Source organism: Hirundo rustica, chromosome 10, assembly GCF_015227805.2.
Source record: "Hirundo rustica isolate bHirRus1 chromosome 10, bHirRus1.pri.v3, whole genome shotgun sequence".
Taxonomy (NCBI): Eukaryota; Metazoa; Chordata; class Aves; order Passeriformes; family Hirundinidae; genus Hirundo; species Hirundo rustica.
The window spans coordinates 14,694,126-14,711,669 of record NC_053459.1 but is presented as its reverse complement, the minus strand read 5'-3'; the positions used below and the strand labels follow the sequence as shown (position 1 = coordinate 14,711,669).

Here is a 17,544-nt window from a genome sequence, read left to right as displayed (position 1 = left end):
TGTCCCATCCCAGGGCAGCGTCCCCACTTGCTTTGTCAGTGTTGTGGGGATGTGGGACAGGCGGTGACAGGGCACAGCCTCAGGTCTGGGTGCTCTGTAGACATGTTGGGGGTGGCACCGGACCTAGGTGGGAGCTGGAAGTGGCACCAGGGAAGGTGGTACTCTGGCCCTATATGTGCTTCTTGGCCAAGGCACTGAGCTTCAAAACAGCCTAAACAGGAGCCTTTGTCCCTGCTTTCCGTCGGTGACATCCAGCAGCTTTCAGCTGTAGCCTGGAAGAACTGAGAATTTGAGGAGGTTTTTTTGCTTTTTGTTTGGAGAGCCATGGACAACTTCCAGCACCTCTCTGGAGGAGCAGCTAGAAGAAGCAGCCCTGTCTATGCAACACAAGTCTGTATGAAGTTTGCCTTTTTATTTTGAGCTCATGCTCTCTTTAGGAAGTCTTTAGTGGCCCGTCAATCCAAAAGGGTTAAACAATCATTGCTGTATTGTAGGAATAAAGCTCAGTGATGGAGATGAGACTTTCCTGGGGGTGGTGCAAGACTGTCAGGAGACAAGGAGCAGTGTTCTACCATAGCCCTCCCACTTTGTTGCCCATGTGCCAGGCATGTTTCTGTAATGTGTATTTTTCCAAACAGAGAGGTGTGTCTGGGTGTGGGTGGAATGGAGTAAAATAAAAACAAAAACAAAGCCAAAGTCCTCCTATGCTCATGTGCCTCTCTGGGGAGGATGGAGCAAAGGTCTACCAGCACCATGACTAACTGAAAAAAATAACACTTCCCCCGCTTCTCTCTTTTTTGTTTGTTTATTTGTTTTTTTGTTTGTTTTGGGGTTTATTTGATTTTTAGGTTGTTTGGGTTTTGTTTGTTGTTTGTTTTTTAAACAGTCAAGAGCAAGTGCTGGTTCTTAAATACATGGCAATAATAACTGAGGTGTCTTTGATTAGCTCTGGACTCATGGTTAAGGCTCAAACCTCTGAGTTGGATGTGTCCTTCCAGCAAGCCAGATGATGCTTCTTGTGAGCAGGAGGTGGTTGTTCCACAATCGTTCTAGGAAGCTGAAGTAGCATTAGGGATCACAGAATTAGTCTCTAGGGCAAGATGTCCTTGCCCTCTCCTGTAAAAAGCATGTGTTGGTAACCATCGAGCACTCTGGGTTTGTCACCTGTGAATTGCACTGCTGCCCGTGACTCAGCTGTGGCTTTTCCAGATCTGTGGCTCAGGGCAACATTTCTTTCTTTGTACAGAAATGGCCACTGGCAGCATTTCAATGCTATTGAGTTTCATATCATCTTTCCTTTTTTAAAAGAAGTTGAAATGAAAAAAGGCAACAACTAAACCTTAATTACACCGTCCAGATTTGTTTGTGCTTAAAGTGGGCCACTGTGGGATCATATAACTGTAACCTTTGTCCTCATCTCCACCCTGCTGCGTGTCACTGTCCTTCCCTGAAGTGTTGCTCTGGCTGTTAGGAGCTTTTGTCATCTTAAAACACCCTTCAATGCAGACTGAACCAAAAATTCCACTGAATATCGTAAAGCATTATCTGATCTCTTGGTGCAGTCAACTAGAAACTCTTCCAGATATTTTGTGAGGATACTTGGGTGTGGAGTAATGTTTTGATGCTTCTTTAGTGGAGCATGTGCATCTGTGAGAAAAAGGAGGGCTTGTGGGATTGTGTCTCAGGAAAATGCAGCCACTGTCTCATTTCCTTTGTGGTGATGGAAATGTTTTATCTTTTCTGACTCTGAGTCCTTTCACAAACAGAATCCTCATAAATTCCCCTTGTACTTTTGATGCATTCTAGGGGTTTGGGGGTTATTTTCAGTTTATATTTTAGGCTGTGCCTGTGCTCTGCTGAAGAGAAATCTTAGTCTTCCGAGAGGTTTTGCCAGTGGAGCGCAGCAGGAGGACTTTGTTCTTCCTTCTGTGGCTTCAGAAGCACCTTGTAGTTCTCTGCTTTGTGTTGTGTTTCAGATGGGAGATATTCTCTTCTGTGGGTGCTGTTAAGCTTCTTACCTTGTCACATTGAAGGAAAAATATGTGACAGACCTCTCCAGTGTAAATTTTTTGGTGCCACGTGTTAAACTCCCCTTGAAGCAGGCAGAAAGCCCAGGTCTGGCAGATGTGTGGAAGGGGGCCCCATCCTGCGGTCTGGGGGGACAGGTCACTGTCTGCCTTCAGTTCACAGAGAAGCTGACATGAACCTGCCACCCAAAGGCTGAGCCTGATGCTGTGCGTCTGTCCCTGTCCCAGTATCTATGTGCTTTGTGTTTTGTTGCCCTACTGCCTATTATAACAAGTTAAAAATACACTCTGGTGTTTTTCTGCGGTGTAGGTAGAGCATTCCTTTGAAAGTTCAAGTGGGAAAGTGATAGGCATTGGCAAAAACCTGCTGCTATTAAACTGGTGCCAAAAGGAGTTCATCTGTTTCCCATTTCACTTCTCTCAAGGTCATTTTCAGCATCTTTTGAAAGAGGCTGTGCTTATCCCTGCCCATAATGCTGTGATTGATCCCATATCTGGGTTCTAGGTGCAAATCCAGCATCTACACTTCAAACATTCAGTGAAGCTTACAAGAAACAACTGAGAATAATGCCTGAGCTGGTAGAAATGCCTTGCAGTGAGAGCCATGAAGCTCAATCTGCTCAGCTTTGGAGAGGTGCCAGTGTGCACATACCCTTTGAGCCATGAAAATAGAATTCTCAGACTCTTGGTTTTAGCTGAATGCAGTCAGTGTGGGCATTGGTATAAATATATAATATATGTTCTCTTTGAATGAAATGCAGAGTTTTGTATGTAAGGATCCAGTGGTAGCATGGACAGTTCTGTTCTTGAAGTGGAGGTCAAGGGGAGAGTGGAGAAGGAATTTTATGCCAAGAAGGACGAAGAAATAACTGCACACAAAAATAGACATGATGGCAGGAGGGGGGAAAAACACAAGTCCAGACCTTGGCTGGTACAAAGTGTGTCAAAAGTCCATATGTCTCTATGCTCCCCTGACTCCCATAGCTCATTTGATGCTTTGTTGTTTGGTTTTGTTTTTTCTGATGCTAATTCTCTTTACTTTGTTTCCCTCTTCAGTATGTCGAGACTTCGCTATTCTAGAAGATCATACCTTGGCTCATAATTTACAGGAACAAGAGAGTAAGTAGCAATGATCTTCAGAGCAGACTGAAGCAAGCTTGTCCCAACAGATAACTGGCTTTATTTGATTTTGCTGAGAAAAATGCTTCCTGCTTTTATTTAATTTTTTCCTTTTAATGGAATACAGTTTATTACTGCTGTCTTCACTATCCTGTAACCCTACTCTTCGCTCTGCTCCAGCTCACATTGTACCCCAGAGATAGTTGTATTTCATATTTCAATTTTGTGCACTCCTTTAGAGTTGTGTTTGTTTATGCCATTTATGATAAAATTGCGTGTAGGAGTGCACTTGGGGTTTTGTTGCTGTGCAAGGTTTTTAGAAGTGACTAACAATTTTGGAAGCTTCAAGTTTTTATAGTCTCACCTGAAGTACAACCAGAAGAGGTCTGTTTGTTTACTTATTTCAGAATTACCAGTGTCTGCTTTTTGAAAGGAGCCTTCCTTTTCAGACATTTTGAGGTAGGGCAGCTGTACACTAGAAGGTTTTATAAAGGAATAAAAAAAAAGTACAGTCAGAAACTTCAAAGTGACTGGTCTTTTTTTTTTTTTTTTTAATTTTTTTTTTTAATGTGGTTATCTGTTACTTTGGGTATGTTTACATTGCAGTTTCAGGTGTGGTGGCCTCTCTAATCAGCTTCTCACCGATTTGGTATCTGCCAGCACCAGGTGCTAATGCCATTCCTGCTGCTCCACCAAGGGTGCAGCTGCTCGTGCCCTTGGTGCTGGAACCTGAGACTGCTGAGTTAAGGACGGCTCTGGGCTGCAGCTCATGTAGCCATTTTTTCTGGCAGGCAATATCCATGTATGGTAAAGGGCTCACTGGAGTACTAAGTTGCTCTGTTGCTAAATATAAAGGTAGGGAGATTTTTGGAACTGATTTTGCTGAGAGTGAGAGGAGTTTTCTTCTGTAGAGGTTCCTAAGAACAAATTAGAGGAGTATCCATAATAAGTGGTTTAGGTTCAGCTCATCCTCACTGGCCTCTGGTGGTCCCTCCCAGACCCACTTCATTCATCTAGGGTGATTTTCTGTGGTCAGAAAATGAAACTCAAAGCCTAAAAACTATCCCCTCTAAACCTGGATGTGTTAAGATGCGCAGAACTTGTTTTGGTAACAGACACACATACAGCCCCCTCAGTGCTGAAAAGAGGCAATCTCAAGCTGCTAGCATAATTTCAGTTCAGGACTTTCCCACCTTTAGAGAGATTGCTTGGTGTTTCCCTGCCAAGATCTGTCTTCTTTTCTGGGCTGGAATCTCCCTCCCACTTGGTTTATCTTGTTCACACAGTGAAGTTCTGCAGCCTGATTTGAGGGTTGTTGCCTGTGTTTATTTCCAGTTGAGCATCACTTGGCCACAAATGTTCAGCGGAATCGTCTGGTGCAACATGACTTGCAGGTGGCCAAACAACTGCAAGAAGAGGAGGATAAGAAAGCCCGTGCTCAAATCCAGAAACACCGAAAAGACTTGTGAGTTTGTGCTGGGGATCTTGGAATGGGAATGCTAGTTCCATTTGATCAGAGCACTAATATCAGCTGCTTTGAGTTAGTTCACAGTGTGTGGGGGGTTCATCGGCCTCTTGCTTTTGTTTCTTTTTTACTTTGGCTGTCCATTGCTGTATAAGTATTGATACCAGGCTCTGGCACAGAGGAATGAGAACAGGGTGGGGAGCAGGTGTTCCTGGAGCCCATCCTTCCATACTGCTGCCTGTCAATCAGAAGGAGCCTTCCCACTGTGCTGCTTGTTGTCAAAATGGGGTAACTTGGTCAACTTGTGTTCCCCTTGTCCCTGGCTGAAGTTTGAGAGTGAAGGAACCTTGCCACAGAAATACCCAGTGTTACAGGGGAATCTCCCTCATGTGGAAATTGCAGATATTGCTGTGTTTGCCCTGTGCCTGATGAATGCTTTCCAGGAGCTGGGTGTGATGTGTTTTGGTGTCCTGCTGCACTGACAGCTGAAATCTCCTGCTTGTGCTTGCAGCGACTCAGTGTGAAATGACCTGGGAAGGGGAATTGCTGCTCCAGGCTGCCTCGATGGGGATGGGTGTTGGGGGACAGGCCTTCTCTTGCTGTCACTGACTTCTGCAGCAGCTGTGGGAGGGTGTTTAAAGAGTGATGCAGTTTGCTCTGCAGGTTTGCTCAGTCCCCATTCGCCACATCTTAACCCTGTGGTCTTGGTTTGGCTCTCTGTGTGCCACGGCTCTCAGCTGTGGAGCTGGTGTAGAAGTGAAACACGGCAGCACAGAGCAAAACAAACTGTGCTTTCCAGTCCAGGGTGGACTTGCAGAGCACTGGATGTAACAGATGGTTCCTGTGACAGGGCTCAGCCAGATCCCAATCCTGAGACTTGATGGGCGTCCCTGCAAATCCAAGGTCTGTGAGGCAGGATGCATCTCCCAGCAGCTGTGCTGCCTCCTGGCTTTTGTTGTTCTCTGGGGTGACACCCACCAGGTGCAGCTGGTGGTGGATCACAGAGCCTGGGTGGCTCATCTGGCAGGAGCAGTGACAGAGCAGAAGAGCTCTGTGTTGCACATGTGGGAGATCCAGGACTGGCTTCAAAGCAGCGGCTCATGAAAGCTTTGAAGCTGGGGTGTGACAGATGAGCCCCTGTTTTCAATGTTCCCAGCACGCTGGGACAGACCTTATGTACATATGTATCTCTCAAGTCTGTGCTTTTTTTCAATAGTTTTGTCTTTATTACCAATTAGAGATGTGAGAGAGTAAATGACAACATAAAAATTGATTTTGTATGGCAGACATGAGTCCCCTTTCTGGGAGCTGCAAACAATTTTCTTGTTGCAGGACTCTGTAAAATGGGATTTACGAACTTCGTCAGCCAAAGCACAAGCAGACCTGCTGATGTAAAATGTTGTGTCAGCAGCAGTTCTGCATCTGAGAGCAGGAGCTCTTCTGCAAGAATGCTAAAAGAACTTGGAGGCATCCTTTTGTTATTGGGTCTTTTTCTTCCTTAATTCTTTGTACATTACCACTGTCTCTTCCTTGTCCAAGAGTAGCATGTTCTGGAAACAAAATAATCCCTGTTATTGCTTTTTGTGTCATCTAGGACAGTTTGATGCTACAGTGTGATGGGAGGAGTAAGAGGGCATAGCTAAAGGGTCTTTACAAACAAACAAAAAAGCTCTTCAAATTTATTTGCTTTCTTCTCTCAAATCCTAATTTCTCTCAGAAAGACTTTGTAAAGTTAAATGAGAGAATAGAAGGATTTCTTTTTAAGAATTCAGGAAAGCATCAAACCTGATTTTTGTGCTTCTTTAAAAGCATCTCTCACATCTAGCTGAGCAGCCTGCACACTGCTAAGCATAGTAGCAAGATTACTAAAATAAAATAGTGTGAAAATATTCTTTCCCTGTTTTGCTCCCAGTGCTGTGTTAGTTCTTTTGCACTGATGTGAGCAGTTCCTTTGAACAGTTCCCTTAAACATTCCCTTTTTTCTCCTCATCTGGCAACAACTAGTAGCTGCAGTCACTATGAATGGGAGGGAGCTTTCTGAACACAAACTTTTAGGTTTTTTTCTCTTGTTTGTAAACTGATTTAGAGTTTTCCCAACATTCTTAACACTCCTGGCTGCCCAGGAGTGAAGGACACGAGTGGGATGTTTAGGAATGGTGATGTTTATGTTGCTCTGGCTGATTTCTGGGGTCTGATGGGCACTGGAGCTCACACTAAGGAAACGGAAGGACAAGAAGAGCTATCAAGGCTCTTAAACCTATTTTCCTATGCTCACACAAGTTAATAAATTAGTTTATGTTGACTAACTAATCAAGTCTCAGTATTTAATTACTGCTGAGCAATAAACTCCCAAATCTAATCTTCTGTGGCTTGTCATTTCTCAGGAATTGATGTGGGGTATTCCAAGATGTGTCAGAAAGAAGAAAATGCTTTTGTGTTTGCAATACTTCTGGTGCTCATTTCTGCTAACAGAGAGGCAATGACCTTGTTGCCTTGGCTGTGAAAGATGATTAGTTGTTTTCCTGTCCTGTTTGTCTGCAATAGGATGTATTTTAAGCATTTAGCAAGTCAATTTGTGCTGATGAACTTGGCACCTTAACTCTGCTCACAGGTGCCAGGGGAACTGGAGACGTGCAATGCCTCAATGTGTCTGACCTTTCTAACTTATTTTCTACCTGGTTTCATGTCCTCAGAGCCTGGGGTTGTAAAGGCTCACTGACAGCCTGCTCCCTAGGATTTGCTTATGCAGCCATTGTTTGGCTGGGAGCTGTGGTTCTCTGCTGGTGCCAGGTTTGCCAAGGTCCATTTTTTAAAAGCAAGCTCAAGAACTAGATGTGCTGCTGTGTGAACTGCTGTGGCCATGAACACATCTGTCCCCAGAGTCAAATGAAACACACACAGGCATGTGCAAGAATTGCCACCGGGTTTTATTACCTGGATGGAAGAAACTGATGTCATAAGATGTTTAACCCATTGATAACTCCAGCCCGATTTCAGATCTGCTTCCAAGGAGCTGTTGACAGAAATAATCTTCTTCTCCTTCCTGCTGCGTGTGCCTTTTTGTTGCCTATGACAAATAAGTTGTTTTTCAGTGACATCTGTCCTCTAAACCCTCTTATTGCATTGTCCTTCCTCTCCACCCTTGCCACATATTCACCCCTTCTGCTTCTCTCCTTTTTCACTTTCTTTAGAAGGCTCTGTTGTGCCACTGGCTCCTCCAGCCATGCCACATTTCTTGGTTTTGCAACAAAAAGTGCTTGTCTGCATTTAGAAGTGTTTTAACTTCCTCTTCTCATGTCCTAGTTTCTCTCCCAGTCCTTTGCCTCCAGATTCACTAGGTCATTTCTGCCCAGATTCTTGCTCAAACCTAGAACTCGTTGCTCCAGCCCACATAGCGCAGCTTTGACAAAGCTCAGTCTGCTTCAGTTATTTGCTTGCCTTCCATTCTTGGTAGTCTCGTCATCACCTATCTGATCATTGTCTGTGCATTCTTCAAAAGATTGTATTCTAATAAGGCAGGCTGTGCTTGTTGCTGCTCCCAGTTGTTCTCCTCCTATGCCTTACCTTTCAGTAGTTGTGGTTGTGGGGTTGACTTTTCTGACCTGTTTGCAGCTGCTCTTTAGTTTAATCTCAACAGTGATGAGAGAGCTTTTCGTTTTTCTTTCCAAATCTCCCTGCCCATTTCTGAATTGCCCTGATGACTCCTTGGCCGTTGTTCCAGCCTGTTTGCTGGACATCAGAGCATTCTGCTGAGTGTGGCACTGTTCTTGCAGATGCTTTTCAGCTTTCCTGGTCTGTTTGCACAGCCAAACTTCTCATGTCTTAATTGCTCTGATCTCTCCTTCTCCCCAGTTAATGCAATCTTGTGTTCATGCATCCTTAGTGGCTCTGTGTCAGTGGCTTCATCCCCTTTTTTTGAATCATTTGCTCCCTTGCCTCTTAGCACTGGTCCTGCTTTTGTGTCTTGTCCCACCTCAGTGGCATTTCTCATTGTTACTGATCTGTAGCCTCCACTTCGGCTGTATACCATATTCCTGCACTTCCTTCTCCTTGGCTTACATGTGAAAGCGGCTTCCCAGAAATGCCTGCATTTGATACCACATGTACAAAAACTCAGCAGAATTAGGCTGTTTGCAGACTCCTGAGCACTATCTTGGCCTGCCCTATTTTGTGGTACCTAGCTCCTTTCTTAGCAATCTGCCCGTAAATCTCTTTTGCTTTGTACTCCGTGGATGTTTTTGGAAGTATGTTATAAATTTGGCCACCAGTAAGTACAGGGAGTCCTGGTCCCTGGTGAGGATTCATAGCTCTTCACTAACACTGAGTAACAATGCTTTTATGTAAATCAGGTGGATTTTTTTTAGCTCTTTTATCCCTTTCTGCAGGCTGACTGATGCCTGTGACTTCAGCTGTCTATAACCCCTGTCTCCTTGCCTTCTAGGGAACGACAGGACTGCGAGATTGCTCAGGAAATCCAAGTGAAGCTGGCGTTTGAAGCGGAGGAGCGCCGCAGGCAAGAGGAAAAAGACGAGGTAACCTTTAAAGCTGCAGGGATGGCAGGGTTATTTGTAGCAGCCCTTTCAGGGCAGACGTTTCCTAGCCAGTAGCTACAGGAGTTGGCTCGCCTGGTGGCAGTCCTTGTCCTGATCTCTGTATGCACCGAGATTTTGGGGTGTCCTGTTACAGGAATAAGATACAGTCACAGTCCTCACACTCAAGGGTCATAAGGGCTGTTGATGCCGGTGGCCTTGCTAATGAAGAGGGCAAGTAATAGGTAAGGCTTGCTGAGGTGTTTATTGCCCTGCTGTAGGAAGTTGTAATTATACACTCTGAGCCCTGCTTGCTTTCTCAAATGCTCTTGGGAGAATCCTGGGACATGATTTCTTTGTCTGATGCAAAGATTTCAGCAGTTCTCTCAGCCCAGCCACCTCTTTCTGGCTTCTCCATTCTTCAATTTGATCTTTCACAGCTTGAACACCCTGATACAGTTTCTTGCTAGCGGATTCCTTTTGTGATCAGCCTGTCAGATTGAGTTTTCAAAAAACCCACAGTGTAGAGGAACACCAGTGAGATCTGGGGTGGGTCCCCATTTTTGATTTCACATGGTTTCCTGAGAAGCCTAAGTTATCTCGAGATGTTCGAGAGGCACCTGGTGGCATTCTCTGTGTAGGAAGAGCTTGGACACAAAGGTTGTATTTCCTGTAAGAGCCTGGAATAAGAATCTGCCCTTACCTGACAGATGCATTGGGTTTTTTTGCAAGACTTCATTTTCTTATTCCACCATTAATTCCAAGCAACTACTGAAAGGCTGCCCAGACAGACGGGAAGGGCTTGGCATCCAAGTGGAGCTCGTGGAACAGGGTGGGAGGAACACTTTGGCTGCAGGACTTGTGCTTAAGAGGTAGCAGTATGTCATATTTTTATCAGGAAGGTGGAGGGGATGCAAAACTGATGTTGACTTGTGGAATTGCAGCTTTCCTTCCTGCTTTATGTAGAGAACTGCAGGGATGTCAGCGGGCTGACAGCATGTCCTTGCAGCCTGTCAAACCTGCTGCTGACCATCTTGTGCAGTTGGGAGCAGGCTTCAGCTGACTGTGGCTTAAAGCAAGGAGAAGTCATAAATATTCTATCTCTTCCTGCTGGTACGTGGGAAGTTCCCAAATGTGGCTGAAATGTGGCTGAGGACTGAGGCAGATCCCTTCTGGAGTACAGGGTTTTTAAATGAAGCACTAAGCCTGCCTACCCTGCCTGAATCCTGTTTGTAAGAAGTGGCTTGTGTGGATTTGCAAGTCCTGAGCTGTCTCAGTCCTGGAGATAATGCGCTTTAGCTCATGTATTTATAGACTTACTGTGCTTGCTAGAAAGGTTAACCTTGTCAGGGGAAGGAGTTTGTAGAGGTTTATATTGGTTTGTTTTGGGGCTTTTATGTACCTTTTTTTTTTTTTTTTTTTAATGGAGCCTGTGGCATCCCCAGATTTTCCACAAGGCTAGTTTCAGTGCAGATCTTACCTGAATCCTGAAGCAATAGTTTGTACTTCAGCAACCATCCAGTGTCCTCCAGTGCTAGTTTGGCTCTGGAGGGTGTTGACTCTTAGTTTGCATTTCAGCCATGCCTTTCCTGCCTGTGGTGTCCACTTTACGTGCATGGCTCTGTAAAGGTCCTGAGGATTAGGAAGGCTTAAATGACTATCATCCAAAGGGGCAGCATGCCCTGCTGGTATCTCCCAGCTTTGCTCCCTAGCTCCAGACTGGCTTCACTGACTCACAAGCTCCTGGGCCTCAGAGGAGCAAGCCCCAGGGAGCTGTTTGCAGTTCCTAGGCCTTGTTGATCCATTAGTCATCTCGAAGGAAAACCAATTAGGAAAATGGAGTGCTCTTCTCTTTGGCATATCTACCAAAACTGTGACAGAAGACAAACGGCTGCACTGTGCTCCTGCCTTGTGCCTGCTTTGCTCTTCCTAATGTCCTTTCGATTTTCTTTTGTTTCGAGTCTCTGTCTGTCAAACTGATGCATTTCTCTGCCTGGCATCCTGTAGTCCCTGAAAATTACAGCCAGAGTGAAGTGAGTTCACGGTTTGCTCTGGGAACTCCTTCCAGTCAGAAGTGCCTGGAGCTGGACAGTCTTTGCCTCTGTGTTTTTCTTTCCCTGGCAGAGTGCAGCGGGGAGATCCAGCCCGCTCCTGTGAGTGGCTGTGCACTCCTGTGACTTCCAAATCCTTGTTGAAAGCCTGAGGCTGCACATGCAGTCCTGTCTGCCCTGCTTTGGCCATCAGGGCTTAGCAGGCTTGTGTGCAGGAGGAGCAGGAACCTGTGAGTTTGCCATGCTGTTGGAATCTCAGCACTGGTTGCTGACATGGTCCCTTGTGTCACTCATTAATTTGAAAGCCTCATCCAGCCCAGGGGTTGAATTTGGGTAACTGTTGCTGCCGCGTCTGAAAAAATTAAACTTCTTTTTTTGGTAAGATATATAACTGGATAAAGAAGTTGACTAAAAGAATCTGTAGGTACTTTTTAGTGGTGATTTGATGTCTGTTTTTTCTTCCCTCTGTGCAGGATATTGCCCGTCTCCTGCAACAGAAAGAACTGCAGGAAGAAAAAAAGCGCAAGAAGCACTACCCAGAGTCCCAGGGACACACAGGCTATGAAGAGAGCTATTATGCAGAAAATGGAGGTATGTTTCTGCATGATAAAAGGTCAGGATCATGGCAGTGTAGATGAACCTGGTGGTCTGACAACTGTTTAGGAAGCTCCCTTTATCCTCCAGTCCTGCATTTAGCACTGTAGCATTACATCAGCTTCCGGGTCAGAATCAGATTATTTTATAATCAGGAAGTATTCAGTTAGAAGAAAAACAAAAACAAAACAGAGAAGAAAATTTAATAGTTTTTATTGTCCTTGAGGGTGACCTAATTGACAGGGATAGGGAGTGTGGGGTGTGTGTGTGCAAGTACAGCCACACATGCATGTTTTAGAAGTCCTTGTAGAAAAACGCAGTGGCTGATAAGGCAGTTCCTGCTGTGTGACACCGGGGGTGTGGGGGAGAAATGCTGGTGAGATTCCATGCTTGCATTTGGAGAGAGACGGTTCCATGTGCTCATTTGTGATGCTGGCATGGCTACATGAAGGAATAAATGCTGGTTCATGGAGATGTGTTTCAAAAATAGCTCCTTGCAGGTATGTACCCAAGCTGTAAAATTAGCACAACTGCCTTGAATGACTTACTGAAGAACAAGGTCATCTCTACAGAGTGTCTCTGCTGTGATTATCATCTGGGACTGAACAGTGTGGAAATGATTTGATCCACAGTGCTCTATTGCTTCCTTTTGGTCAGCTTCTGTGATTGAATACAGACCTTCTTTCAAATGGGAGGAGAGAATCAGGGTGTGTTTAATTATGGAGCAATCTGGGGATGGCTTTGCTGTGCACTGGTGGTGGTTCCTGTGTGCTTTCTTCAGAAATGTGGTGTGGAAGATGGGTTGCTTTTGATTAACAGATTGTGAAGATGAAGATCAAACCTCATTTCTCATTTTAACATTAATGCCATTGGCAGTTTTAAAGTCTTTTATTTGAACTTACACTAAGTATTTTAGTTTCAACTTGGAAGAAGTTCAAAGATAGCCAAGAAAGCACAAAGCACGAAGTTCAAAAGTGCAAAACAGTAATCAAGTGGAAACCTCATGATCACAACTCCTGCTACATGTACAGAGCTGGGAAGAAATGATCTTGAAGTCTTATGGCCAACCCACACTTCAGGTTTTCAGAATTAAATGAGAGAAGTCTGAAAAAATGCAGCATAGGTAACACTGTGCATGCAGAGATGGTAGGACAGGATGGATTTTTGTAACAAATCAGCTGACAAAGCCTGTGAGTTCTTCAAGTAAGATTGTGGTGGGGATTTGGAGAACAGGATACCTTGTGGGTCTAAGTTTTCTTACTGCAATAATCCATAATTTTGAAGGTGAGGTAGGAGGTGTTTGCCTGACCACTTATAGCAGTGCTGCTCTTGATCGGCTCTCCTTAAAAGCTATAAAGGACTGGGAGTGGATTTTATCCCTGGATCATCTACTTCTTGTTCTGGGAACTCTTAATTACTTGAGCACCATTTGATTAGGCTTCAGCAGCCTTGGTTTGTATTGTCCTCATTAGTTGTGAATTGAAACAAATAAAAAGCCCTTGCTTTGTTCAAGTTTATTTTGTTTTGATGGGGGCGGTGTATAGTTTTGGGGCTTTTTGTTGTTGTTGTTGTTTGAGAGTGAGGTAAAATTTATCCACATCCAGGAGGAATGTGGATTAGACCTGTTGCTCCAAAGCAATCTGGGCTCTTTGAAAGTGGAAAGATAAACACAAGAAAAGGCAGAGTTCCTCCCAGAAGTGTCTATGCCATGAAAAACATTTTTGTATGCACTCAGTCACTTGCTGCTTCAGAGAGTAACACCAGGGTGTGTGGAGTGTTTACATGGAAGGTGTACCTTACCCTGTGGAAGGTGCCACAGGATCCAGCACCTGCTGATGAGTTAATCACCCTGAGATACCCCAAAAGCAAATCTTCTGCTTGGGTTGTCTGGCATGGTTGTGTTACCTGCATCAATCCTTTCCCAGCACAGCCAGGCTTTGCTCTTTCGTGTTCTCCTGCTCTCTGCTCTTGTATTTATTGAGCTTTCCTCAATGACAAAATTGAATTAATTTTCAGACCTTTGTGAGTATTGTTCAAGAACTGACTCTTGCTTTCAGGCTCTGGTCTCTGTTGTTCAGTAAGTCGCTTGGATTGTTTGATTGGGTCTTTGTTTTCTGTAGATCATATGAATTGTCTAAAACTGAACAGAAAAAAATCCAACCAGTTAAAGAGCAACCACAGCAGTTTTCCTGTTACAGTTCTTGGACTTTTAAAAATACACCTGTTCTGGATAAAAGTCACACTGACTTGTTTTGAAAGTGGATTTTCTGTAGGCTCTATTTTTGCTGGCTCTGAAGAAGTTTTTTCTGAATAGAATGACTCAAAGGGAACATTCAGTTTTGGTGTGAGGTTTGTTTTTCTCCCTCTGAAATCTAGATAGATTGTAAGTGAGACAGAGCTGTTCATTAAAACAGAATGCAATTCATGTGCAGTGAAATCTATTTAAAATATTTTGAGATACTATAAAACAAACTCTGGACAGTTGAGGAGAGGAAAGTTTGCTGCTGCAGGGTTTTTCTGGTGGGGGTTGTGTGTGTAGTTCTGTTTCAAATCAATCTCTGCTTCAAGGCATTTTTTTTTCATTTTGAAAAGCTGCTGTAGAGAGATAATAGTTCCCTCAGTGCAATGATTTTTCTTAGCAAATAGGTTAGTTGAAAAAATAAATCAATTAGTAGATTGTATGCAGGCAGGCTGCTGCAACCTCCTAGCTGTTTCAGGTTTGTTACTGAAACTGAAAGCAAAGAAAATTTCTACCTGCTTTCTGGAAAGCATGGAGGAAACAACCTTACCAAAATGCCAAGTAAGCAGCTTTTCTAGCTACAATGCTGAGGTCAGGAACCTTGGTTTTGTGAAGTCTTATTTTGACCTAAAATTTCTATCCATAACCATCTTTGCATTCAGAGCTGAAACTTCTTTTTAGACAATGATTAAGTGTCTGAAACTTGTGGATCTGCAAAAGATACGTGACAGTCTGCGGTGAAGGATGTTTGGATGCTGCAGATATCCTGTTCTTGCATTTAAAGAAAAAGCATCCTATCCTACCTGTTTACTTCTTTTCTGCTTTATGTGGGTCTTTCCCCCAGTTTGGTGAGACTGTTTTTTCTGATGAAAAACCTCGTGCCTGAAGCCAGAGCAAGGCATCTGTGCTTATAAACCAAGGTCTGGTCTGACCACTCTGCTTGGCCCCTCCTGGCCTTAGCCCCTCAATGTCTCCCAACCTTTCCTGCATCTTGTGCCCTTCTTTGCAAACCTTTCCCAGATGGTTTCAGGATCCTGCAGCAGTGATGTGTCATCAGGAGATGAGCTGCTGTCTTGGCTGTTTTTCAGCTCCAGTGGCATCATTAAAAGTCATTTGTCTCCATATTGACTTGTCCTTGTCCAGGAAGTGCTGGGACACTTCTAGGTTGGACCTGTGCTTTGTGCTCCAACCTTGTTGCCTCCTGTGCTGCCCTGCTAGCCAGACTGCCATTTCACTGTGTCCCCTCTTGTATCCTGCAGGCCTTACCTGTCCCTGTTATTATTCTCTCTTTCGTCATGCTTTGCCTGCATTTTCAGCACCCTGTATCTAGCTCCTTCTTCCCCCCGCTGTGAGTCTGGCTTTGAACCCCCATTAACCCCTGCAGCACTAACCCCTCCTTGTTTGTCCCCCCATTGCTCAGAGCAGCCCTGGGGTGACCCCAGAGAGCAGATTTCTGACCCTCCCCGAGCCCACAGTCACGGCAGGTGCAGGCACCAGCAGAGAGAGCACCGAGGACCACCCTCGCCTTCGCCCGGCGGTGCCCCCAGACATGGGCACCTCACCTCTCAGGGCCGGCAAAGGTCTCCTCAGCTGAGAGAGGCCAGCAGTGGCCATCAGCAGGAGCAGAAGACAGCCAGCCAGGGAAGGTCCAGGAGACATCCCAGCCTTGACCTGGAAAGAGAGACCGAGCGCCGTGCCTATGATCACAGCAACAGCTGGGAGCTGCGGGAGAGGAGCACAGCGAGCAGGGAAAAGGAGAGGAGACCTCTCAGTCTGGACCTGGAGTCAGAGCGTGGATTCACGGAAGAAGCACGGCACAGCAGAAAGCCACCAAGGCAAGACAGAGAAAAGCACCTTCCCCTCCTTGAGCTGGAACTGGAGGCGGAGCAGGAGACCTGGCGTCGGCATGGCAGACAGCAGCCTGAGAAACACAGATCTCACCAGCAGGGCCGCTCGTCACACAGGATGGCACGTGACGAGAGGCTCTGTGATGCTGACTCTAGAGATGACCATAGGAGGGCTGAGGCCAGAGCCTACAGAAGGGCAGCACACAGGAGACACTCCCCCTCCCCTCATGCTGAGAGCCAGGGGAAGGTTGGAGACTGCCAGCGAGAGCCAGGTAACCAAGTGATGGGGAAGGTGTGCGTACATGTGGGGATGCACCTTTGCGTGCCCCATGCTGATGTCTGAGATATGTTTGGCTTCCCTGAAGATGCTTCTCTCCAAAATCTACCTGCAGTGTGTACGTGGGGAATCTTGCCTGGGTTTCTTCCTGATTTAGCAGGACTCTTATCCATTTATGTTCTAATGTTCCATGGCATTGGAGAGGATGAGTATGAAGGTATTGTTGAGAGTTATGCCCTTGGTATCCTTTTGTTTAGAAAAACAAATTTCTTCCCCTGCGTCAAGAAAACCAGCACACCAGCTCCAAAGAAAGACCCCCAAAAAACTCCAGCTAACACCCAGCTTTTGTTTTTTGATACATTTTATGCGGTGGCCTCCTTGTAGAGGAGGAAAAAAAAAAGTAACAAAACCCTGAATGTTAGGTTATGATTGTATTTTGTGGAGTTGAGATGCAGGACTGTAAGTGAGGACACTTTGCTTAAGTACTGAAAAAAACAGCAATTTTCATCCACTTCTTACTGAAAACCCTGCTGGCAACTTAATTCACTTTGGGCAAAGTTCACTAGTGGCACTGGGCATTCTGTTGGGTTCTATTTGTAAGATTCTTGCCGAATTCTGTGCAAGTGGAATTTTCTGGGAAATGTGTACCTGTGTAGTTCTTGTTCAACAAGCACTTGGGGACTGGAGGCTTTAAAGATCCAGATCCATCTTTCCACTTTTAAAGCCACAGTGGAAGTAGGGGTGACCTAGTGAAAGTAGGAGTTTAGAGACTTGGATCTGTGTGTGTCAAAGTGTGGGGCAGCTTATGCTTTAAGATTTAACTGCTCTTCACATGAATAAAGTGAGGAAGATAATGTGTGTCTGGAGATACTGGGACAATTCTTCTTTCTCATGATATGAACACTTTCCTTAGGGAAATAGGAGGTGTTAATCAGGCTTACCTTTTAAATAACAGAACTCTATGCTCAAAACAAGAAGTGAACATTAGATGGACTTCAAAAATGCTTACTTGTCTGCTTTCTCATTGAATTGTAAAATTCATGGGTCATCCCAAGAAAGAATTGTCTGAAAACTCACATGAGCCTGTCCCAGGTAACCCTTGCAGCCCATGCTGCTTCAGCAGTGTGTTCAGATTCTGCTGTGCTCATATCAAATGCTGGGCTGCTCTCTGCTGCCCAGTTTTGCCACTGTATCTATCAATGCAGAAAGTGACAAATTACAATTCCTTTGCTGTCACCGAAGAGTGCTTCAAGGGACATGGCCTGTTGTGCAGCAGAGCTGCATTTGTTATCCAGGACAGGTGTGTCAGATACTGCTGTGTGCTTAGAGAAACCTCAGCTGAAGGTGCTCTCACAGCAGCGGTGTGGCAGGTACGCTGTGGTGATCTCTGGTTCTC

At 45.0% G+C, this 17,544-nt stretch overlaps 1 protein-coding gene across 2 annotated transcripts in view; it reads left to right on the top strand.

The window, feature by feature from the left end:
• CCDC50 (coiled-coil domain containing 50) overlaps window positions 1–17,544 on the top strand; it is a 42,450-nt gene that overhangs the window by 14,450 nt on the left and 10,456 nt on the right. The window contains exons 2-6 of one of the 2 annotated variants that reach the window (XM_040073844.2): window positions 3,084–3,146; window positions 4,482–4,611; window positions 9,053–9,143; window positions 11,665–11,782; window positions 15,445–16,143. In XM_040073844.2, the coding sequence (XP_039929778.1) occupies window positions 3,084–3,146; window positions 4,482–4,611; window positions 9,053–9,143; window positions 11,665–11,782; window positions 15,445–16,143 (1,101 nt within the window). The remainder of the gene's footprint in view (window positions 1–3,083; window positions 3,147–4,481; window positions 4,612–9,052; window positions 9,144–11,664; window positions 11,783–15,444; window positions 16,144–17,544) is intronic. The other variant, XM_040073845.2, reaches the window with a different exon arrangement.